At 42.9% G+C, this 26,327-nt stretch overlaps 1 protein-coding gene across 1 annotated transcript in view; it reads left to right on the top strand.

Annotated features, from left to right (window-relative positions):
• LOC128712281 (LON peptidase N-terminal domain and RING finger protein 1) overlaps window positions 1–26,082 on the top strand; it is a 41,778-nt gene extending 15,696 nt beyond the window's left edge. Inside the window, exons 2-6 of the mRNA XM_053807176.1 lie at window positions 21,654–21,772; window positions 23,304–23,438; window positions 23,500–24,177; window positions 24,246–25,055; window positions 25,747–26,082. Of these exons, the coding sequence (XP_053663151.1) occupies window positions 21,654–21,772; window positions 23,304–23,438; window positions 23,500–24,177; window positions 24,246–25,055; window positions 25,747–26,082 (2,078 nt within the window). The remainder of the gene's footprint in view (window positions 1–21,653; window positions 21,773–23,303; window positions 23,439–23,499; window positions 24,178–24,245; window positions 25,056–25,746) is intronic.
• Window positions 26,083–26,327: the final 245 nt, after the last annotated feature.

The raw sequence follows: 26,327 nt of genomic DNA, 5'->3' as shown, positions 1-26,327 counted from the left end.
TGTAAAACATGGCTGTGCAATCATGATGCCGGTTCACTTACATCGGTGCCGGTGAACCATCGACCGTCTGAAATCGGTGCGGTCAGTCGGACAGTAAACAATTTATCCTGCAGCCAACAGTTACAACTGGTTGCATTTTGCACACGATGGAATGCAGGGTGGACGAGTGTTGTAAACAGTTTATATGTTTTTAACACTTCTGTTCGATGTATACAGCAGCTACAAATGACCATATGTTCCGTGGCATCTGCACTTGGATGCAGTTTATATTCCGTGTAGGGACGGATATCCGATCAGTTTTACAACATCATAAAATTGTATGCAGGTTTTACATTCAAAGCCAGATCACACGCAACGGTGATACGTGGTGTTGTAAAAATGTTACAACCCTCTATAAACCTTTTTTATTGAGCTAGATAGAACTACTTCTATAAGGAGGTTATCTTGGCTCTAGTTTTATAAAGAAAAACATAGTAAATGGTTCATAGAGGACAAATGTTGTATTGAAATTTTATATACAAATATCTATTACAAATTGTTCATCCTCTAAAATGCCTTCAATATATTTACTTTTAAATTCTTATTTTATTTTTAAATGAAATCGTTTGCTTAACATGTTTCAGTCATGATATTACTTGCCACAAGATTGGACTGCATTGAAATGCCATGAATATTTGAGACGATTCACACACGGAAACAGAACCACCATTATGGTACCTGCAGGTATTCTAGCAGAAAGGATAATGTACCTTGTTTTTGTCGCACTTATTTGTTCCGTGATTTCCCATACCGTGCACCGGTGAGAAATGTGGCAGATATTTTGAGTGCTACAAGCAACATCAGCGTGGCAATGTTTTATTAATTTACTACATGTCAATTACCATTCATTATGCATGCTGATACGTGTGGAATGTAGTACGCCACCAGTACACTATTCACAAAGAAACGTGCAGTTTTGTTATTGTGGAGAAAATGAAGTCAGCTTTCATATTATTTGTCACTTGTATCCTCCATTTTTTTAATTTTTTCAATTATTTTGTTACAAATGCTTCATCATTAAATTGAAATATAAATTATGTGCATTCATATTTTGTATTCTTTCGTTTGACTTTCCGGAAAAATAACAATTTATTAGACAATAACGAAACTGTATAACAAAATCAAACGAAAAGTTACAGCTTATCGCTTTCCGGTGACGGTTCATAAATTTTTCCAACCAATCAACCCATTTGGAATGATTTTCCTCGTTCACTATGTCATTTTATGTGTACAATTTTGATACCAAAAACACTCATCGAAGCGTGAAGATGAACCAAACTCTGACCCAGCATGCGTGAGAAGAATAAAAGCACTCTTGCTCACACGCATTCACACCAATACACAGGCACACGGACCCGGGGCAGACATGTCGTCGTAGCATAGAGGCGTGATCGGACGCGATAAAAGTAAACTTTCAAGGTCGGCGCACCATGCACGGTGGAACGCATGGTTGCGCGATTCCGGCCGCTTAGAGACCCCCTCCTCCGGCAAGGCGAAACAGGCCGCGAGCTGTCTTTTGCAAACGAGAGCAGGCGCGTCTCGAGCGGTTTGCCTATTTTTTTCTTCTTTTCGCTTGTTCCATGCGGGTCGTTTCTTTGCTAGTGTCACAGCTAAACCACGTTACATAATCGAAAATAGCCAAAATGGTTTCGAATCGAACTGACCAAACGTCAGCTGGGGCGGCGTAAGAACATGCTCCAAGGAGTTTTTCAGTGTGGGATATTTTATTTCGCTGTTAAAAGTGTTCCGGGTTTCGTGAAGGATACAGCATGAGTCACTAGGAGTTCACGTTTCATGAATAATATATTAAAGGACATGAGATAAAATGTAAAATTGTAGCAAAAGAGTATGAATCTTTTGAATCAGCGTATACAATGTAAAGTAAACAAATAGGAGCTAGTTGGACCAGTGTAAGTGTCCAACTAGACGCAGAAACGATACACTTTCGTTCACATTTGCACTCGCAATGCCCGTCGGAAGCACGTTTTCTCGCATTCATCATCACTTAGCATGCCGACCGGCCGGACGGACTGTCACGAAGCGTCGACATACGATGACAGCTGTCAGTCAGTGATGAAGAGGACACAGATGGGTCGTGCGATCCGATCCCTTACCATGCTTTGCGGTGACATCGATCGGGGTCTCTGGTGCTATTCCGCCCATTCCATCATCACCTCTCGACCAAAGCGGAAACATACGCGTGACCTCCTTATTGGAATTGCTCAAGAAACACCTGTCCGTGTTCCGTTTCCCCTTCGGACTGAAAGTCCGACCGGCTTTTAGGTGAAATGTAGCAGGAGAGCTAGTACTCGGTAGGAAAACCATATTTTGCGTCGTGTTGTGGTCGAAGAAAAACATCCCACCGAGACAAATAAGAACGTCTTTGAATCATCGGTTAATAATATACGCTTTGGGTTCAAATTTTCAAACAAACACACCATCATGCCACGGCGATCAGTCTAATAAGTAGCGCAGGTCCCCCGAGCGGAAGTGACTGCACGCGTGCGGCATACGAAATTACTCCGGGAGCAATGAACTTCCCGGTCTGTACGCCGTCGTTAGCGTTCCCATGCGTCCAAGCAAGTGAGCCGTGCGAGGGCGTTGTGTGGTGCGTCCGGTGTCTGTGTATTTATTCCTGGTTTTGCTGCCCCGTACACTTACAGCAGCACAAAAAAGTAAAATCACTCACAATATTACAGCGATGCCGTCCGGTGAGCGTGTGTGGTTAGGCGATGTGTACATTTTGATATTTGCTACTTCTGGTGTTGTGTTTATTCTATTTAAATATGCTACCTGCGTGCTCTATCGCCTTCTCGACGTTTTGTTACTCACAGAAAATTTGAGATTTTTTCTCTTCGGTGCGCTCTTTGCAAACCCCACTCACAGCATCCTGATGTGAAATGAACTCGACGTCAAATGAATTTTATGCTGAAGAAACTCTCTCGGGAACTCAGCAGGGGAGCAGTGATCGTGAGCATTAAGCATTATGGAGAGCATTCATGGTGAGAAGATGGCAATGCTGTCAGCTTGCTGTCAGTAAGAAACGAAAACTTGCATAATGAAATATTGGTTAATTAGTGTTAAGTTTTATTTTTTCCACAGTGTATTAAACTTGTGTTCGAAAAGTCAACAATTGCAAAAAAATAGAACTTCGTATAAATATTATGCCCAGAATATCTACCCAGAATACTAGTAAGGTACGAATGACAATGATCAGCGTTACATGCCAGGAGATAGTGGAAGGAAAACTCTCTGAGCCCTTTGCTACCACCAAGGGTCTGCGAAGGTGAGCTAGCTTTTCTGCTCTATAACCAAGCGCGGAGGGTGAAAGATGGCCATTCGCGACTCGGAGGTGGATACTACGGGGAACATATACTCTGGTCAATCCAGATGTTGGCTTACGGTGATGACATAGACATTATTGGTTTACGGCTCTCTTATGTAGCGAATGCTTATCAAAGGAACGATCAGGCGTCGGAAAATGTCGGGTATGAGATTATCTAGCCAAAAACTAAATTGATGGCGGAACCATCAACTTCCCTGCTATCAAATCCTAACTTACGCAGGGGTGATTTATGGATAGGAGATAGATAATTTCACCTATCCTGTATCACAGATCAACATTGACAAAAATATTCATGTTAAGATACTCGCAAGAGTGCTGCTCGAGAGAAAGACGCTTAGAAGGATTTTTGATCACGTATGTGTGAAAGAACAATGGAGGAGCCGCTACAATGGCCAGCTCTATGAGCTGTATGGCGAACTTACTGTCGTACAGCGGATTAGACTCGGCAGGCTCCGGTAGGCTCCCGTCATGAGAATCATCCCTCATACCGTAAAACTCATCCCGTAAAACCCTTTTAGATCGTTCACATGGACAGATGAGGCGTAGCAGGCCCAAATTGAGATGGAGTGATGGCGTTGATGCGCTGGCCAGCATGGCCGAGGTTATAATCGGTTTAGCAGAATCATGCAGCAGGCCAAAACCGTGAATAAGTTGTGAAGTAATTTATTAGGTAGTTTAAATATTACGAATTTTCAACTCATTTAAGATAAATGTATTAAATACCAAGCTATTAGCACTAGTATGCGGGTCCAAACCCTTGTTTACACCGTTCGAAAGTAAATCGCATGCAAGCAAACATTCGCAATGTAAATACAATTAGTACTCCTTTCCGCTACCACAGAATATCGATGTACAACGTCATCGACGAGAAGATATCATTCGTTTGGCAACGGCTTAATTGATGTGTGCTATAATTTTCTAGCCAAATATATTTGCTGACAAACATTCCACGGTAAACATGAAGCTACGTCTGCGTTTGTATGTGTAAGCCTTGTGATGTCGGCAAATAATAGCTTGCAAACTAATTTAAATAGAAACAAATTAGATGGCTCATTCAAGTACTAAAGCCAGAATAAATTATGAAAATTCACGAAATATCGTTTCTTCTTCAATTTTATTTTAATATTGTGCCATTCATACTTTGTGCAATATGTTTGTAATCGTTGATCACATTGAAATGTGTCTTTAATGTCAAAACAAAAGCGATTATAATAGATTTACAATACGCTTTTATGAGTTGATGAGCCTTACAGTTAGATTAACGTTTTATATTAGGGACCGTCGATCGTAAACAGCGCATCCTTACAAGATGTCACAAAGCTGAATGGCCATAAACGAAAATACAGACTGTCCATTACTGCCGGTCGCTGAGTGAAGATTGGAGAACTTCACACGAGGGTGAAATAAAAATCTAAGCGATAGTCTCCATCCGAAATATGATACTCGTGCCCCCATTCACATGCTCACAATTGGGACCACCCAAAGGTCCGATACACGTACACATTTTACGTACCATTAGGCGATAAAAATGCTCTCGCCCGCACCAATAAAATAGGACGAGCGTCGAGCAAAGAGGAAAATGTAAATTTCATACACAATCACCAACGTCTGCAGCAGTTCACGTTTGGCAAAACCTTCGCGCGAGGAAAGGATATCATCATTATATGTGAAGGAACGGGACGGTCCGGTGGGGGATGGACATTCTTAAGGATGCCTTGGACCAGCTTCCAAGCGACCCAGACTAGAAGCTCTTGTGGGATGCGACCGAATGGCCGATACCGTTGATTGCTTGTGGCTCCCAAAATGCCAACAAATTCGTTTTTTCTCTTCAAATGCATGGAACCTTTTCGTCTTATGCTGAAGAAGAAAAACCCATTGGAAGATGGCTGCTATCGAAGATCGACCCCGGGTGGAAACGTTTGTATAATCTCGACCGAATGGTTGCACCGAAAACCATCCCCGAGGTCACGGTGCAAAGAACCGTCGTGTTCAATTTGTGAAATTCTACGCTGCTGCTTTTTCATGTCTTGTTTCATTCCACAATTCTTCATGTGCCGGCCGGCATCCTGTTAGTTAGTGTCTGCAGTTTCGGGCATATCGAAACACACCGTACCGTTGGTAATGTTGGGCACCATTTAATCAAGTGCGTGAAGCAACGAAAAACTCCGGCAAACATCTGAAATTGCTTGTTACGAGCTTGAAGCGAGGAGTGATATGAGATGTATGTTAAAATGCGGAAAAGTGGTCCTGGGTCACGTGAAGTTAAACTAGATAAAAAAAGCACTTACCTTCTCCTCAAACCGTTTTTTATTTGCTTGGACAAAATGTTAACAGAAAAAAAGAACAACCTAGACACTTTACAAAATTAATGTAGATTTGTTTTTAAGTTTGAGTGCCAGTCGAATTCTAACGATGTGCCTTTTGGTGTTTTTTTTTCTTTCCTTCACATCTCGTTACAGGTGAGTTGATCTGCGTGGTACAAATTGTTCCCCGGCCGGACAAAAACAACGGATGTCCGGTGAAGCGCGGCAGAAAAGTTGTTCAATTTTGTGGTCCAGCGCGGTTAAGCTTGAGCGACATAAAATTGACACCGGAGGCAAAACGAAATACGGGTAAACTTGTGCTGCCTTAAGGGCGTACAATGGTTTTTTGCTGCGTCCAGGACGGTTCGCTCTCGGCATGACAATCTTTTGTATAATTAAGCAATTTTAAGTCAGCCGGGAGCGCAATGCAAACCATTCCGATTGTGGGTTTGAAAGGAAGCACACGACCGGCCATTTTAGTGGCGTAGTTTTAGGATGGAAGATGCGTTTTCCAGTAATGGTCTGGTTCACTGGTCGTTCGTGTAAAAAGGATTGGAATGGTAATTGCTTAACTTAATTCAACGATGAGATTGGCTATTGCACATAATCTTTGGCTAGTTCATTACTTACCAAGAAACAGGTAAAACAAAATGTTAAAACAACACCAAAGTCACAATTGGTTCAAGAGCATTACTTTAAATTAGGCAACTTCATGAGAAATTTTAATTTTTGTTGTGCATATCAGGTTCTTTCTGGTTGATGTTTTCGTAGCGGTGCCTGTCTCAAACGACAGGGACCGGGCCAACATCCAAACTATCCGTCTACGAAGAAATATAATCAATGAAAGTCAGAAATGGCAGATTCAGACCTTTTGAGATTGTTGTGCCGATAAAGAGAAACTATTAGACTATTTCTGCTGAAAATTATATTTACCGTCTCGTGTTATGTATTTCATTCCGTTGCTTGTTATATCAAATACACAAAAAATGATATTTGAAACCATGTAATACTTTAGCCAGCTTCTCAAAAAAAAACTAGGTGTCGTTAGGTTGAACAATATTATCATAGTACCAGATGTCATCGTTCTACAATAGTTATAGTCTCAAAAATTTGCACTGGTTCCCGGAGAACAAAATGGTTGAAAAATACCAAAATACAATGCAATGAGGGAATTATAGAGCAGTATTGTTTTGCGAATAAATTCTTAAAATTTCAGTGATTTTTTTAATCACAACATCTGTATGTAAGCCGTACATTAACTGATCATCTAATATTGCTCCTAGAAAATAGATATCTGATAAAATTTTGTTAACGGTGTACATTCTCAAGTTGAAGTATTTCCTACATTGAACGATATTTTTTATATTTTGGCCAAACTTCCAAAGATTCCAGATCCCTATTTAGACAAATACCACCCTACAAATCATTTCGAGACACAAACATTACCGTACCATCTGCAAATAGATTACAAAAAAAAAACATGATTCCATACAAATGATAGCTTTGCAAACCAATCCACAACATGCATTTCATGTTCATTCGATCTCAATCACATAAAGTCCTATCGATGCAACACACCTTAAGCCGACTGTTTATAGCGATGACCGTGTACTGACGACTGTTTATGAGCTTCCCGAGAACAGATCCAAATTCAATTAGGCGTTTGAATGTTTCGCCTCCCATTAGGGTGCATTCTAATTTCTCAACCCAACCACCCGCAAACCAAATGCCCATTTCCATTTTCCCACTTCACAACTTCATCCCTTAATGGCTTCACGTGCGCAGTAAGGGCCTGCTGGTACAGGCTGGGAAGCGTTTGTTATAAATAGAGCATCCTCTTTATTTATCGGACAATGCAGATAGCTTCACGCAGCATCGTTGATAGGTTCTCTCGATTGGTTCCAGTTTCCTGTTGCTGGTGTAGTATTGCTTCGGTTCACTGGGGGAAGATGGGACGGTGCCGGTGGAACAGCACGAGGAGGGATGCCAACATGACCCACTATCATCCGATGATAAATGGACACTCGTGTCGCCGGTCGTCGATATGGTGACCTTTTGCCAATGGCTTGACCAACGATCCTGGCACTTTACCACCATGGCGAACAGCTATTGTTGAGGTTGGCAGGCGCTTTCCCGTGCGGACGTGTAGACCATTTATTTTCTTCTAATTTATATTTTTGTTTATAGCTGTGATGGAATATTTTTCACTTTAAAACTTTTTATTCAAATTCACCATTCGTTTAGTATGGGAATAAAATTTCTCAAAAAAAAAAATCCTGCAATAGCACCACCAAATCTCCAAATGTTTTAACAATCATTAATTTACTTACAATTCATCATATTTACTTGAAATACTTAGTATTAACATTTAAGAAAACCTCATAAAACCCTATTCTACACGGTGGTACTGAAAAAGCCCGCATTGAAGGCCCATGGTCAAAATGAAAATGGAAGGGGTCCCATTTGCATAGGACTCACTGCACCAGATAGGACCCAGGGCTGAGTAAATAACCCCGTTGCTTGACCGATAACGCAAACGCTCCGAAGCGTACAGCTCTGCCGAACTAGAAGGACCTAAAGCGTAACGAAACGGAAGTCTACTTCGTCCGTGAAAACGTAATGCCTTTCGTACCCGGCACAAAACGGGTCCTTCATCCCTTCCACTAAACGTTACGAAGGGTTGTGGCTATTAGCATCAGGTGACATGCTGCCTTCGGCATAGGCAATATTATTTTATCCTACCACCGTACATCTTCAACCCGTGTTCTGTGGACGTACCAATGCAATGCACCATTCTGCAATGTTATCGATTTTTATGGAGCGTAATTAAAACATCACTCCACTCTGGTGGGGAAATTGTTTTAGCTGCATCCATCATACTGCACAGCATGAAATATACACGCATTTCGCAAAATGTTCTAGTTTCTCTGGAGAAAGTGAATAGAATCTAACTGAACGGAAGTGACTTTTGAAACAACACACGTACGAGTGGAATCGTTTCGCATTGGCCAACTGCCCACGTTGTTCCTTCGAAATGGCAAAGTCACGCCCATGGACATCACACGCGATGCAAACGTGTGAGCCATAAATACAAGAAATTTCACTGTAGCTTCTCGTTTTCTATGTTCTGGAACATACTGCAGTCATGAAGAACACCCCTCTTCTGGTCAGTGCAGCCGAATGCAGCTCATAAAGCACTAAAGATGATGACCGAGAGGACGCGTCGTACCCACAGCAAGGAAGCGGAAACGACCGGGAACGATCATGTTGAATGAGTTATTGCTTTTTGCAGAGTGTTCGCGTGCGTGTGTGTCCAAGGTTCCGTACAATGTGTGCGTGAATGTGTGCAGTAATAGTTTTCCTTGACCGTGCAATGCAGTTTTTATCGTTCCATTCACGCACTCGGCGCTTTTGTTTCGAGCCGGAAAGGAAACGACAAAGCGGAAAGATTTATGTTCGACAGAGAAGCAATTGAACTGCAACAGTAACCGGAATTCGAACAAAATGGAGAAACATGCAAGACAAAGAGCTCAAGTTACCTAAAAGAATCGAACAATGTAGATCAAAGTGTTTAATCACCGATATCTTACATGGACCTATAAATAGCTTTTCCAATCTCGTTTGGTAATGGTAGCCATGCAGCAAACAACCATAAATTAAATTTGGTTGATTTAATTACAACTCAAACAGCAGCTCATTCAAGCATTCGTCCCTTATATTACTATCCCCTATCGCATCGAGTTCATTCCGCTTCCCTCATTACATATTCAATCTAAGAAGAATAAGTCCTGCACGGAAGAACAATGAGTGCAGGAGCAGGTGCAAAATGCGTGTGTGTGCTTTTACAATAACCGCAGGCCATAAATCATCGCAATAATAACGTTGTAAAGCTGTGCAAACTGCCATGCCTACCATACCACTACCATTGCAATGAGAATGATTAGCGCAGTGAAAATGCAAACCTCCAACACATCGCGTAAGAAATGACTTTTTATTCCACATGTATAATGCGAGAATGGAAAATTATTTGTTGTTTTTCTGGCAAATATTGTGCCATTGATGCTCAGGTGTGATGGTACAATTAATTGCATCCAATTACCGATAACGGGAAGGATGGAGAAACAACCGCCGGTAATCAATCTTATGTCATTATTGTGGGTTTGCGGTGGGAAAGCGAATGAAACTGCCATTTTTAAAGTGCGCAAATCGGTTGAAATTAATAACGAGTGCTTCAAACGATTGCTGAAGGTGACATCTCAAAGAGCCGGTAGGATATGCAAAATAGTTTCTCATTTCCCCTTTATTTCTTGTTTATGTATCATCGTTCCGTGCAGTGTGCCTGTGGCTCGAAATTCCTTTTTAAGTGCAAATAGTGGAATGAAAAATTAAACTACCATTTCGGGATGGTGCCGGTGCCGGCACGATGCACACTGCTGCCTTTTTTCTGTGGCATTATTGCACAAATTATGAATCCCGGCTGGGTTATGGCCCGGTGGAGCGCTGCATAATATCGCTAACATGCTGCCGTACGTTGTTCCACAGCATCCGATCGCATCTGTCTGCAATTTTACTGCTGTTTTATCCCGCTATACACAGGTGGATGTACGTTTTTTGTGCTTCGTTGGTTTGTGATGTCAGTTGCTTCTGCGTACACACCTTTTTCGCGTAGAATTTCTGCAGGGGGGCGGGAAAGTTTTGCTATCAGGCAAAAATCGCGCACCGTGCACGGATCGCAGCATCGCAAAATGCAATTTAGCCTTCAATGATATTTCCCCGATGCGCTCCAACAGTTCCTGAAAGTTCTGGGCTGTGCAGCAAAAGCACATGAAACAGGGAAAACTCGGTGCGAAAAAGTGGGAGTGGAATTGCGAGGAAAAATCAAATGCACACGAAAGCGACGCTTTGTGAGCGTGAAATGAATTCAATTTCGCGCGATTGCAGAATCTCACACACAAAAAAATGCGCAACGTCGGTTCGTTTGGATTTGGTACTGTCGGCTTTTGCACGCTTCATTGATGCATTGCGCGTTGCAAGTAGGAACAGAGAAAAATTGTACACGGCACATCATTCTGTGACCACTTTTGGACCTGCAGCTGGTTTGTTCAAATTTATGAATATTTAATGACAACATCAGGCCATTAAATGCATTCTCCCGGGGAACGCGTAACGATGCCTTCAATGGTTGGACCATCCGAAAGGGCACGGTTTTGAGCTTGATTTACCAACCGATTCGAGTGTTGCGAGTAGAATGCAGAATTGTGCATCGGTACATCCCTAGACAATCATGTTGGTGCTAACCTGCACAAGAGCAAAATTTATTCAACATTGTATCCCGTTTTTGGTATGGGAAACATATACATACTCAGTATTCATACACTTGGCTGGGTACAACTCATCTAGAATCTGCGATCAGCATTGATGGTCGCTTAACTTGGATAAAACATATTTACCGAATTTTTGTAGGATGACATTACAGTAGTTTAAATGGTGACGTTACTGATCGGCTCAAAAAAGTCGTCAGTAAAGCTATAATTTTTTATCAAAGGTATAATAAAAACGCTCTCACATCGTCCAGTAGAACACTAAAACAAGCTAAGCCACTAGCAATTTATCGATGATAGCATGTCCGCTTTCATCGGAAATATTGTTTGGTATGTATCAAAATGGAAACACAAAAAATATAAAATCATAGCTGACATGAACGTTCGCCGGAAACGAAAGGCAATAAAAACCAAACAAGAGCTCTGTGCTTAATTGTGAATGCAAAATATGATGGCTTCTTCTGACAAAAAAGCCTCTGCACCAACACAAAGGGTTGGTTGACTGGCTTGGTAGGTTGATTTTGGTCTGGATTATAACCACCACTCGACGGAGCGTTGAGTGCCACACCGGAGGAAACGGGACCGTAATTGTATGCAAATTAAAGTAGGCGTCCTAGTCAGCCGATTGCAATTAAGCCAGACGCTGATGTTAGAGCGATGAGCTAGCGAGGATGTGTTTTTGCGTGGCATACTAATTCTGTTTTGTTCATTTGCGGGTGTTTGGTTGTTTCGTTTTATTCGTTTGCTTCATTAAATTGCCTCGGTCGAGCCTGATGGAGGCGCCCTGTACTTCATTGCATCCGTGCCGTACTGGGCGCCTCCATGAAAAGGGCACAAACCCCTAAAGCCGGAACAAATGATCAGAAGGAAATCATATTTGGCATTTGAATAAATTTTCGAATCCGTTTCTAGCCTTTGTTCCGCTTAGAGAATGAGGAGAGCTAGGAGAAATATTAATCTAAAACGTGATCCAGGAGATAGTTAATGTGGTACAATTCTTCTGCGTTGAAACTAATGCTCTTGTTAAAAACCATGACTTATTCTTCACAAATGTAAACTAAAGTATTAAATATCAATCGATTCTTTCATTCAAAAACCAAGTGTTAACGGGATGATCCATAAATATGCAATTTATTTCAATACGTTATCTGAATTTATAATCTCCTTTTTTCCATCCATCGTTGAATACTCAGCCCATGTGCCATGTCCTTGCAATATTTATCCTATCGGTCGTGCCTTAAATCAACAATTCTGTTCGTTCGCTGGATAATGCATCGGTAATTCATACACGCCTGCAAGCGACAGCCCTCAGCGGGGCGATAGCTATGCACGGCATGTAATTTAATCTCCGACATGAAATGAATATTCCGAACGGACGCAAAATTACTTCCACACAAACCCCGCCAGAGATCCGAGTGACACAAACCATGCATACTCCAGCACAGGATGTTCCATTTTGATGTCAATTACTCACTAAACTAATCTTCATCTGCCTGTCCATCTTTTCCATCATAATCATCATTATCTTTTGAATGACTTGCTTGCCGGCGTGGCAGTGAATATTTTTTGGTTGCCCGTTCCGTACAAAGGACATTCGGTACGGTCTCCCTGGGTGCACTCAAGACGTCGTAATTTGCAATAAATTTTCATTAACCCACTCTGCCCAGTTCAGCACTGTTATCTGCGAAGGTTTTGTGGGTGCTATTCAGGCAGTTATCTGTAGCCCCTCCAAATGGACCAACACAAATGTGCACCGAACAGAAAGTCATCCCGAAACGGTCAGCAGAAAACCTTACGGCACACACATACGGACTCAAAACGCACACTAGCACAGCGGTGTGCACATACACCACACTATTCGGGGATGAAACCGGAGCACGTTTCGGAGGATGATAGAGCACTGCGGCTGATGACATTTTGATGGAAGGTCCAGTCACACGACCGGGTGTGTGCCATAGCTGCATTGGTAGCGCCGCTTCACTGCTGTCGTTGGCAAAGGGTGCTGCTAATGAATAATTATGCTAATGCGAATTTCACCGTAAAGCCCCATCAGTGCAGGATGGAGTTTTAGAGCGATGAAGTTAGGATGAAGCCATACAGGACTTAATCAGTGCGCGGGTGATATGAATGGGCCGGTTGAGATTGCATATTAGTGAAAAATTTCATTCGTCTGGTGGAAAAAGACGAGTGTATGAACGGGATTTGTTTGACAGCATGTACTACGTATAGTGTTCACATAGATAGGAGTGAAGTATTTATTAAATCAAACATTTTGCAAAGAATTCTAACTGATTCTTTGAACGTGTACGACATCTGAGTAAAAGTTAGCTTGTTCACTTTGTTCCCAATACTTTCGTCCCAATTACATCGGTGCTCTAACCGGAAATTTATAAGAATTTCCTGTTTGTGCATACATTTTGCACACTCCCATCCAATCACCGCAAAGTGCTTTTGGCGCCGTTAACCATGTCACCGTGGGTTCAAAGGAAATTCGTTACCAAAAATAGACCTGCTATCGTTCACACGCGTAGTTGCAGCAACAGGGCGCATCGAAGGAGCGAACATTAACAACCCGACAAGTAAGCGAAAATAAATAAAACGGAGCAAAAAAAAAACAACACCCCAACGACAAATAACATTCAAAGCAGGGGGAATGTCTGGTTCCATGGCTACCTGCACACTTGAACGGTTGGATTGATATACCAACCCCTCCAATGTCACGTATTCGGTTGTGTTCCTTTTGCGAGACGAACGATATCCACGTTCTTTGTTCGGCCCCACTTGGAACGGCAGCTGACTGACAGATGGACTCGTTTTTTGAGGTCAGTGGCGTTTGCCAAACCTCTCGGTGGGTGGGTGAGTGTGGGTTTACCATGGACGACCCAATGTGAACTCTACTGATAAAGAAAAGAAACAACGTAAAACGGGCGGTTAATTTTTCACTTTTGGCCGAAAAGAAACTAAGAGACACAAAAGCAACAATTTCTGCACTTGGGTATACTCCTTCACTTGACATGGGCGTTTGTTTACGGATAGCAGCACCAACACCGCCAGTTCGACCTCTTCGCCGACTCACGAAGTGCACACGAAAATGAAGCAGCAAAATGAATTGTTCAGCTGACGAAAACAGAGCACCGTTTTGTGTTCTCAGAATGCTGCCCTGTAGTAGTGTAGCGCTGTGTGTGTAGCAACGGTTGGTCGGGTGGGATGGGCGATACGGCCGTGTGAGTGCTGATTCGTTTATAATACTGATTATCAAGTGCTGTGTGCGCGAGACAACAAAGAAAAGCGATTACTACCAATGCCCACCCCAACGTTCCAGGCAGGCAAGGTCGCCCCGGGAACAGGGCGCGCTTTTTTTCGTATATCAAAACAAAAATTTCTCACTTACGAGTTGAATGACACGAACCGTGTGGCCTCATTCGCGCGTTTGGTGTGGTTCTTTCACCCTCCCATCCCACGAAACAGAATGCACCAGCACCATTAGGGAGGTTCATTTATTTCTCCACTATCTGCACCAATTTGTTTGCACTGGGAAGGAAGAAAAATATTCCATACAGTTTTTCAAACCGTTTCCTTTTTCTTTTACGAAGGTTCGTTTCCTTCTTCATGAGCGTTGGTTCAAAAGACACTCGCGATGCCTTTTTTATATACCGCGACATACCGCACGAACTGGATGTTAGAATGAGTGGTTGCAATATTTTCTCGTCAACAGCCTGTGCTGACATTTGCTGAAGGACGACTCGCGTAAACTTGACTTGCCGCCCTAATGGGGCTCATTATTCAGGGGGATTATGCAAATTGAAGTAACATGTAATAGTAATGGGAAGTGAATTTTGCTGGGAAAGATTTTTAGCAACATTGTTGAAAGCTATCCGTTCTGAAATGAATGAGTTTATTTATGTTTCTTCTGTTTGTAAGGTAATGTGTTCTTTTTGCCTTCATACTAACTGCCGTAGTGTCTACAACAAGTGTTTTCTCTTCCAATACAATTACCTGCAAATGAATAAAACAAGGCACAGATTAGCAAATAGCTTTTTCATTTATGAGGGAGCTTAGAACGACATTAAGTCATTAGTTTTGGTAGTTTAACAATAGTCAGGATATGGTGAGTCTAACTTACCTAAACGCTCAATCGAGTGATAAATTGGGTATTTACTGACACAAAAAGCTTTACTGAATCAGCAAATAGGAACATGGCTTCGCGTGCACAATTGAATGAATGCATATCAGTGAATTATATACTCAAAAAATGAAATATAAATGAATTTTTTGGCGATTAGTTTGCTGGAAACTAAAATATGATTATCGAACATAATTGTAAATTTGGAAGCTGAAAATTAATGGTTTGCTATTTTTCGTCAAATATTTCGTACACTATTGTATTTATATTTTAATTCTTCATAATTTTTTATCTTTCAAAAGTGCAGATCATAAACAAAAATTACCTTCATCTATTATAATAGAAAAATAATGTGAATAATTAATTCATTTCGCTTGTTACTCCACAAAAATTTGTGTTTGAGGTTGTTGATGTATACAGAAGTTCAAGTACAAGTTGTTACGAAACATAAGGATTATTTTATGTATTGAAGTATTTGCTGAGGGATGTGGGACGTTTCAACATTTTTCCATGTTTTTGCAATGTCAATTCTGTGCTAAGTTTTATTAACTTATGTCCTTACTTTATTAAAAACTATGTGAAGCATAAATATTCAAATTGATATTAAAATGTGAGAATTTCAATACCACAATTCCATGTCAACCTCATCATAATTCAAATCACAAATCAATTCAACTGGAAAAAACTCTAGAAATGCCAAAAACTTTAACTTTAGCACTGTGTCATAGATTTTTTATCTGATCAAATGATTCATAACAAGCCAAACATTTTTGACTTGAATCCCGAAATAAGAATGGAATAAAATAACAAATAACAATAACATAAGGTTAGCGCTTTCTTCATCATGTTTCAAAGCCAAGCACATCTTCTTAAGATAAATTATTTTTGGTACTTTGCACACAGTTAATATTATCATTGTGTCTCTGTGTCCCTGCATTTACCAGCCCATCCGCTTGATTGAGTGATTTATTTCCGTGCGCTTTGCGAGATTCACTCCCAGGGATTAGCAGATCCGGATTCATTTTGCCACGGGTTCTTATTTCACCCGCCTGAAGGTAAAGATGTTTCTGCAGTCCGCTGCCTGCTTTCCCGAGGTAACCACCCATAGCAATAAATTAATTCCCTACCTTGGTAGCGTACATGGCAACAAAGCTTCATACCTTTCAGCTAGGTAACCAAACCAACCCAATACACATCACCACCTAAGGGCGCTTTTATTCAGCGACAGAAAAAAACAACAGTTCGTTCTCTTTGCAGTTATTTTCTTCCTTCACTGGAACCGTAAGACAACGGAAACACAATTCCCACATGTTCCTGGAAGACACGTCGGACCAAGTTTGTTTCCCACTCGTTCTGGAAGGAAATTGAATTTCCGCTCATTGACAACCGAGGACGAGCGAGTGAGACGTTGTACCTTTTCCTACATGAACTGGCTTTTTATTTATCTGCCAGCATCAATTTGTGGCCACATATAGAGGGCAAATGTAACGGTGCCGGCCATCTGTACGGTCGGTGTCTCCAAGGAAGCATCCGACACTTACTGCCCGTATCTTTGCAGAAACAAGACATGGAAAATACCATCAACGACGATACAAAGCAGCTGGCTTACCGGAAGGGAAGGGAAGAAAGCTAGGACATAAAGAAAGAATATGTCGAAAGGCTCATTTGCTCCATCCACAAGGACGGTAAGCTTTTCTCTCGGAACAGTCTGTGAAAATTACTGCAACGAATAGTCCGGATGAGCCGGAAATGGGCAAAGGAATGCTTTGTGCTGCCAGTTTCCTGCACCTTTGGACCACACGGTACGTTCCGTGATGGTTGCTGCTCACACCCGAATCGCAATTCAACAAGAATTGGGGAAGAATTTTGAGTGATTCACTTCTTCACTTCCTTCCGTACAGAGAGCCACGATGGGGTGGATGTCGGCTAGGGTTCCCTTCCATTATTCCGACGTGAGCAGCTAGATAGCTCACTGCACCAAATATACACTCAGACAACGATAAATTATCCCGCTTCCTGGATCGAGCTTGGAAAGGAAATTCCATTCCGTATTCACCACACGTTGCCATCATCTTTCCCCAACCATGGTTCCAGAATACGGTATCTCGGTTCGGTTCGCCATAACTACAGGTCTACGGACCCAGTTCCGTTCCTTACGTGTTTGCTGGGGTTGATTTATTAAACAGAACCAAAAACTCAACGTGCTCAACACAGTTCCAGGAAGGTTTGGGCTTGATCTTGCTGGAAAACGAGCATAAACTTCAGAACTCGTTTCCGTGTTACGGGTATTCAAAGATCCGCGCATTCCACTGGAAAAGTAGCAAAATTCTTAGGAAATATAATCACCATCGTTCGCAATTATGTTGTTAACCTTTGACATGCAAACAAGACCATTGGCTATTTGGACAGCAAGTCGAGTGAAAAGGTGTCGTTATCGCCTGATAAACATGGAAGTTTAAATGATTGTTTATCATGAGTGAGTAAAATTGATCGATTGTATGATGTTTGCCCACAAAAAGCAATAAGAGGAGTTTGTTTTTAATCTGTTCAAGCCGTTATTCAAAATTTAACCTACCTTTTGTACACCTTCGAAACCTTATGAATGCAAACTAGAATTAGACTGTAAATCACCTCCGATATTATTTACCAGCCATTGGGAGATGGATCCTAATCCAGCAGTACAGGTTTTAAAATCAGACAAAGTTTGTTGCATTCACCGTGCACCGGTCTTGTTTCTTTCATTTAATCGGCTTAGCCGGAAAAAAACACAAGGATACTTGTGCTTATGTGCGTATGTGCACAGCCAACCAACCAAATGACACATGTATCCGAAGCGACTATTACCGAGGCCATACACCGGCGTAACATCCGAGAGTCGGCGCGTAATACTTGCGTTATCAGCTTACAAGGCAGAAAGTTAAACAGCGTCCCAGTAGCAGAAGCGGCAGCAATACAAACACTGTCACCGTTTACCGATAGCGTTACATGTTTGTTTTTGTCGGTTCGTAAGCCTTATACAACCTTTTCCCAACCCTGAAGTCAGTCAGTGCGGGCTGGTGGTTACCACTCAAGGGCAGATGGAAATTGGGAAACGAACAGCTTTGCGATTAGCATCAGTTGTTCATGAAGCTGGAAGAATGGGAAAATCTCGAAGCGGATTTGTCTAATAAAGCATGTCTGCTTGTAATAAATCCTTTAAGATGTCAATTAATAGGCAGTTATATAACAAAGGGCGAAAGTAAGTAGACTAAAGTAACATTGCATTATATTGAAACAGCGGAGTAACATCGGCTATTGAGAGCTAATCCCTTGAAATATCGAGCTTAAAGACATTCAATTTGTTCCATTCTAATGCTACTCCGTAGCGTGAAACGACCCGCCAACAATCCTGACACCTCTCTTCTAAACACTCACTCACTCGCTGACGGAAAGACCACCATTGAGAACGCTCAACTTGCGTTGGTGTTCCTAACCTAGCCCAACAGCGACGACTCCACATTCCACTGATAGTTATCGTGGGCGCTATTTACGCGTCAGGCGCGTTTTACCACCGGCTGCAATGGGCCTAGAGTAACGCTTGCCTGAAACCCATCAAGCGCAACTCCTACCTACTGTACGCGCTGCCCTGAGTGAGACAGAAATCAAATCTCGCCTCCCGTTGACGTGCATCCAGAACGAAAACAAATCATCGCTCAAGCATTATCAGTGCGAACGTCAGACGTGTGATCCGTGGCACGTCCTCTATCCCGTAAACGCGGTAATTTGATGGCAGGTGGTAGGACGCGGCCAGGTGGTGATTCATTGATGCTCGGAGATAGTGTTTCTGGGTAAAACGAGGTGGATGGCAAAAGAGTGGCGGGACATGGGAAAGTCCGGTCCATCGAACTCGAGCTCGTCCACAGCGTCTTATCAGCCACAGCTCGCTGCTAACAAAACGGCAAGCATCCGTAGCACAGGTGTCAGAAATCGCCGGTCTTGATCAGGAACGGCGTCATGTGTAGGGGTTTGCAATGGAGAGATCGGGTAACAGCGAAGGGTCAACGTACGCTAATCAACGTGAAGAAATAAAAGCAGGGCAACAGTGAGCCTGTTGTTTTCGTGATAAAACATGATAAAGGTGGGAAACAATACTTCGTCGGATTATAGAACACAAAATTAGGTCCAATATATTTCCCATCTTACGAAATTCGTAAGATTAAACTTGTAAAATTATAATTCATCGTTCATGGTACAACCACTAGAGTAGTTATAACTTTTTAAATTTACGAAGAAAAACACCAAAATGTCCTTCAATGAGGGTAGAATGTATTAAAACTTAACAACTTAACTTCAAGATAAATCATATTTCATCCTGCAGCAAACTGCTAGCGTGATTATCATCGCTATGAGCACTTCTATCCCATAACTAGCCCACGAATTACAGAAACATCTTCATTCCTACGACGATGATCTAATCACAACGGGTAACCTTGCGAACCAACATTTGAATAGCCACGAAGAATGACAATTCCGAGCCCCTCACAGCGCGTTGCATCGGGCCCCGTTCCCATCCACCAACGTCAACTTGTTGATTCGATAGTACCAAGCCTCCACCCGCTTGCACCACGATGACGTATCGCTTTGCGAACTTTTCCATCACGACAATCGCTCCGGCAACAACCTGTGGCGGCTTATAGATAGATTACCACTGTCACTATGTATCATCTCTACGTGGCCTTTATATGGCAGCCATAAATGGGGAAGTGGATTTAGCTTTTGCTTCCTTCTTTTGCTGCTCATCCCTTAAACATCGTTTTGTCCCGTCATTCTGGTTGATTATTTTCCCCCATCATCGAACATGTTTTTCTTTCCGCTTTCGCACACCACCGCATTTCCATATTTTCAGCGATGGGTGCCTGGTGCCGAATATATCACGGGCTAGAGGCGACTCGTTACGCTTTTACCATTGTGATGATAACCTTCAGTCAATGTCATGGTTATTGGTGTGCAGCTACCAATTCGTTTACTGCTGTCACCTGTTCCGCTTCGTCTGTTTCTCTGCTTGGGAGCTAACCATTAACTTAAGCATACTTCATGGATCTTCTTGAGTAGTGTCGTCACTTGTATCTTTGGTTTTGGCAACTTTTCGCCCGCAAAACTTTGAGTGCCTTAAAAAAGGATTTGTTATGTAACTATTGTTCCGTCTTCTATTTACAAAGTAAGGGATAGTTTGACGTTATTTGTCACAGTTTTGTTTTTACGTGGAATGTTTCAAGGTCAAAGATACACTTACTAGGTGTAGAAACAATAAACCAATAATTCATCTATTCTCATGACGATAAGTGATAAAGGTTTAACTTACAATAATGTATTGTTTACTGCAATTAAAGTTTTTAAATAGTTTATTACATTTATCTGCAACTTTTTATCAGATTTAGTTCTAAATGCTTTGAAATCACACAAATTTCGTCACGGTACGATTATTAGGTCAATCCACATTGGCTTCGGCATTAATTTTTCGTCCACCCACCTATCGGTAGCAAACAGCGATGGAAAATCGTATCGGATAGAAGCGTAAGACGCTGTAAGACGCCACCCCCCGAGGGACCACTATCGGGTGACTAAAAACCGTCTCCTAACAGGGGCGATAACGCGACGAACGGACTTTGCGAGCGAACCAGAACTCGGACATGTAAAGCGGGCATGAAGTCCAATTAAAACTCCATCAATATTGATGGCCATCGGATAAGTTTCAGCACCGCAACGTACGTACGCAACAGGTGAAACCATCGTGAAAAGGTATCCAGAAAGTGGTTGGGGCGTACCGTTGCCACCCGTGCTTGTGCCAGCCCGTTTACCGAACGCCCGCACCAAATCAATACTGAAATGGTGGGGATGAAGACATGAGCTTTTGCTTTCTTCTGGTCGCAACGCAAGGACGGTGAAATAGGATCTTGTGCAGCATGTAGAAGGATTGCTGAAGGCTACGTCGGTAGATTGTAGGGTGGGCGGGTTGATGAAGTTGGATAAGTATCAGCTAATGGTCCGCTAGTAGTCGGATAATCAGCACGCATATCCTCTTGCAGGCCCATGTCCATGAGCATGGGTGAGGAAAAATATGACCCATTTGTGGACATTCGGTGGAAACGGAAACGTTCGATTTGAAGAAATGGAAAGACTTTGCTCGGGAAACATCAATGTTAGTGGCTTTTGTCATTAATCATTTTTATGACATTATTAGTTTGCAAATCTTATCACAGCAACGCATTATTTTGCGAGAATTTTATTCTATCCTGTGAATAAAATCTTTGACAAATATGTGCGGGCTAACAAAACATCATCATGTATCAGCTATTTCTTTCACAATTAAAAGCAATTGAATACGTGTATACTTCATCAGCATCTTTCAAGTATTGAAAACATAATTAGTAAGAATATTTTTAAAAACCTTCATCGCAACGGTTTGCTGTGCCGAGACTGCGGCGTACGTATGTCTGCCCACACTAACGGAAACAAATCTTCCTTCTGCTTCTCTTCCACAGTTCCCAACAGCGCCAAAGGACTGCAGCTGCGCTCGGAGGTGTTGCACCGGTTGCAGCACTACCAAAGTGCTCTGGCCGATGCCGACAGTGCACTCAAGTGTCTGCCAACGTCATACAAGGTAAAGCTCACTCAAATCCATGCACAATTCTAGCAAACTGTCTCCACCCACACGACCAGCGCCTCATCGGCTTAGGCAACACACTCAGAACGTGACCACGGTATCGCGTTTTCCGAATGGGAAAACATTCTGCCCACTCCACTCACCTACTCGGACCGCAAGCGTTCGTAACGCCGTGATGTAATGGAAATCGAAACCAAATTTTACCAACAACTGCACCAGCATACACACATCTACCCACATAAAGTCCTCACCGTTCCTCCCCGCGCCAGGGAATGTCTCGTGCAGTTTTAGCGATTGCTGGAGCGTCAAAAAATGGTCCACCGAATGCACGTTTTCGTGAAGCTTTCGTCCCTTCAACCGTGTGAGCGGCAGAGGATGGCAACGTTTTTTTTTTTTGTCATTTGCTAAATCTTTCGCAGCATGTGCCAATCCGGCACATGGCGTACGATTTTTCGTACTCATCCGCCATCCTATGGGTTCTTACGGGCGTCGACACCCGGTGCGGCCGGTTGTAGCCGGGTTTGTTGTGACATAATCTCAAAATTTGTGCGACGGTAATTTAATATTAACGTTGCGTAGCCATCCCCGGGCGGTGGCAACAGCTGAGGACTGTGCAAGATTAGCGCAGTGAAAAAAGGCAATTTTCTCCGATGAATCAACAGAGACGACCGCAAATGAATTTATTTGCAATGGTTTAACCTGACTTTGTGTTCTTCCATCGGCGCACACAAACATCTTCCCGTTGGGTAGTTTTTGTTTTGCACAGCATTTAAATACATCACAATAATAATAAAGACATCTTGCGTAGAGGTTCAGCCACGTTCTCAGTGGCATTTTTCGATTTAAGCAGAGCAGAGGGCGTTTAGCATTTTAGTGTTACGTTATGTGCTGTGTATGTGCTGTGTGTCGCACCTACGGATGGATCAGTTTAAAAGTCGAGCAGTGCATGAAATTTATGTACAAACAACCATGGCTTCACTACCAAAACGTGAGCCCTTGTAAAGGCAGCTCCTGAGAACTCCATCCCAATGTAGGAAAAAACGTGCATCCAAAAAGAGTGACGAAGAGTGCAAATGAGTGGATGCAAACAAAAAAAGGTTGATGGATGGCAGCATTTTGCTTTTGTTTTGCATTGATTCTACGCTACATGTGAGTTCGACTGCACGCGTTTCGATGCACACATGACGACCGGTTAACGAGACACAGTTTACTAAATTACCGGCAGTGCGAAGTCCTTGATGTGTCCAATGAACGGCCGACTTCGAGCACGTTTACCGGTTGCTCATTGAACATGAATGAGATGCATCTTTGGCCACTTTGAGTGGCAATACCCGCACCGAATGCCTTCGTCTTATCTTGATTTAGCGTGATCTTGTCATTGTCACTGAACGTACAGATTGTGTAGGAGGTCAAAGGTGGTTGAATACAATTTAAATAGATTGTGACATTAGTTTTATTCTAGAAAGACTTTGTTATTGCCCGAAAATAAATGGAAATTCAAACAAATATTCTGAAAACCTCTTTCCAGGCCCACTATTGCCGAGCCATATCGCTGTCAGCGCTGGGGAAGTACGAGGAAGCAGTTATAGCACGATGCTTGGCCATCTTCTTGGACCGGCAGTCACATGCCGTACCGAGTGGAATAAAATCTGAACTGATGCATGTAAGTTTAAAAATCTCTTAGCAATGCAATAAACGATTCTAACCCGTATAAACACTTGCAGGATCTGAAACGGTTACTACTAGAATCGGCCAGTCTTGCATCTCGCGTCACGCTGAAGGATCACAACCAGCCTGACGAACATGACGACCCGCTTGGGTCGATCTTTGATCATTCTTATGATTTAATTGCTGGTTGCCGTAAACGACGCCACCGTTCTCCACAGCGTCGTAAGTCCAAGAAACAGTTCCTCACCCTACGCCAAGGTGACTTCGATGAAGACCATTCCGACTACGGTGGTGAAGACTATCTGAGCAGTGATCTCCTTTTCGACTACATGGATGATCCATTCAGTGAAGAGTCATTGCTCGGTCCGACCCACACCCGGCACCGTCAGCACCGAAGCCATCATCGAAGGCGCAGGAAGTCGGGCAGCTCAATGCTGCAATCTGATCTCAAGCTGGAGCAACACCTGCAGGACCATCAGTACCATCAGCATCGGGAGCAGCAGAAGGAGCAAATGCTACCGTGTGACTCGATCATTCCGCAAGCGCATCCGCGACTAAAGTCTCTGATGGAGCGTTTAGATTGTGAGCTGAAGTCGACCAGATGGTTGGACACTACACCCGTTCGGTTAACGGTGAACCCGTCCCTGATAGAACCGTCGGACTTTGATTGTGTGCTGTGCTGTAGGACTCTCTGGCGACCAGTTGTGACTCCCTGTGGACACACGTACTGCTGGGTAAGTGGTCATAACCATCTTCTCGAGTTTGTTTCGCTCATTCTCTTAACGCCACTCTGCTGTTGTAGGTTTGTCTTGACCGGTGCATGGATTATTCATCGTCCTGTCCGCTGTGTATGGCACCGCTGGTGGAACAGTTCCGCAATCATCTACCCGGTAGTGTAGCTGGCGCGACAGAAGCGGCCAGTTCAAGTCCCGCCGGAACACCCACCAACTTGATCTCACTGGCGAAGCGCAAAATGACACGCTTCGTCGATCTCGCCATGCAACGCTTCATCCCGGAGGCGTACGAGCGGCGCCAGCAACAGGAACAGGATCGGGAGCCGACCGTTCCGGTGTTCATCTGCACAACCGCATTCCCTTCCGTGCCGTGTCCACTGTTCGTTTACGAGCAGCGCTATCGGCTGATGGTACGCCGCGCGATCGAGAGTGGTGAACGACGGTTCGGTATTGCCCTTCCCGCACAAAACGGTCGCCAGAGGTACGTCGAGTATGGTACGATGCTGGACATTCGGGACTGTGTGCAGCTCGGGGACGGTTGCTCCATCCTCTCAACGGTGGGTGGCCGACGGTTTCGGGTACTAACGCGCCATGAACGTGATGGGTATGATACGGCGCACGTAGAGTTTTTTGAGGACGAAAAGATTGGTGCTGGATCGGAGGCCGAAGAGCGACTGCAGCTGGTGCGCGATCTGCACGAGAAAGTGCTGTTGAAAGCGATCGATTGGCACCAGAGTCTGCCGGAAAGTATACGGTGCGAAATTTTCAAAAGCTTCGGCAAGATGCCCGACCTGGAGGAGAACTGGGAGGATGTGACAGATGGACCAGCGTGGGCATGGTGGATTATAGCGATCCTTCCCCTAAACGATAAGCTCAAGGTAAGACATTATAGAATTCTTTAAAATAGGAAGAATAGAGTTCACTTTCAACTATAATTAACTACACAATTATTATACTCTTAAAGTAATCATAGCCGTTACTTGTTATACACTTCATTGTCCAATTTCTATATTTTACATTTCGAATATTATATAAAATTTACTACATTTTAAGGCATTTTAACGGGTCAAACTAAAGATTGGCCGACTGGTAATGCTCGTAAATTTTGGGCAAATTCCGGTAAATTAGTTAAATCTCTTTATCACTCTGGAATAGCTCTAGTCTAGAATAAGTAAAGTCGTCTCAAAGGATGGAGTTATGTTAATTTGTGGATGCTAGGCCATGCCTCGATGAGAGATGTCCATGTAGCCTCCTAAAGAAAACCATTTTTAATGCATGTTCCTTTCCTCAGAAATTGTTTAAATACTATAAATCTTCACTTCTTACAATTTTTTAATTAGAATCACAATTCTTTACAACATAAAGTCTAGTAGCAATCGATTAATGTAGTGTTGAGCTTCATGAATCGTTACAGAAAAGTTTTCCTTACGAATCTTTAGTGAGGAATCAGTCAAATCAGCAGTCAAATCGCAAAAGATTCATCAAATAGGGACTCTATTTAATATTTTAACGAGTTCTATACGACATTGTGTGCATGCTATTAACATCTTTTTTTTCTTCTCATCCAAGGTCGACATTCTTTCGACAACGAGCCTGAAGAAGCGGCTGCGTGCAATCGACAAAACGCTCAACCTCGAGTCAGCCCAGCAGAAGCGTCAGCGCTCTGTATGCGTCATGGCTGGCGCTTCGTCCGCGTGCTGCGAAGGACTATCATCGACGCAACAGTGCCAAGCGATCGACTGTTGCCTGCGAGAAAGAACTACCTCAAGCGTTCATAATCACCACCATCACCATCATCACGATAGCGACAGGCAGGCCGATACGACGCAGCATCTTCACCATCATCACCATCACCATCATCACCATCATCATCTGAGCACGTCTACGGACGAGTATCTGCTGTAGAAACAGAATGGAAACACGGGAGCAAAACCAAAATGCATACATCAGGATTCAACAAAACATTAACAACTTCCACTGAGACGCCCTAGAAGGTGATCGGTGCAAAAAAAAAAAACAAGGCTCTCCATTCGCACAAGAACCGATAAGGGATGCAACAGATTGGAGGTTCACTTTGTGTCCCATGTAGAGGTTAGTATGCAAAAACCAACTCAACAACAACACGGAAAAAGAAATTCCTAACCAAATGG

This window comes from Anopheles marshallii, chromosome 3 (genome assembly GCF_943734725.1).
Source record: "Anopheles marshallii chromosome 3, idAnoMarsDA_429_01, whole genome shotgun sequence".
NCBI classification, from domain to species: Eukaryota; Metazoa; Arthropoda; class Insecta; order Diptera; family Culicidae; genus Anopheles; species Anopheles marshallii.
Note: the sequence above shows the minus strand (reverse complement) of the source record. Positions and strands in the feature narration are given on the sequence as shown.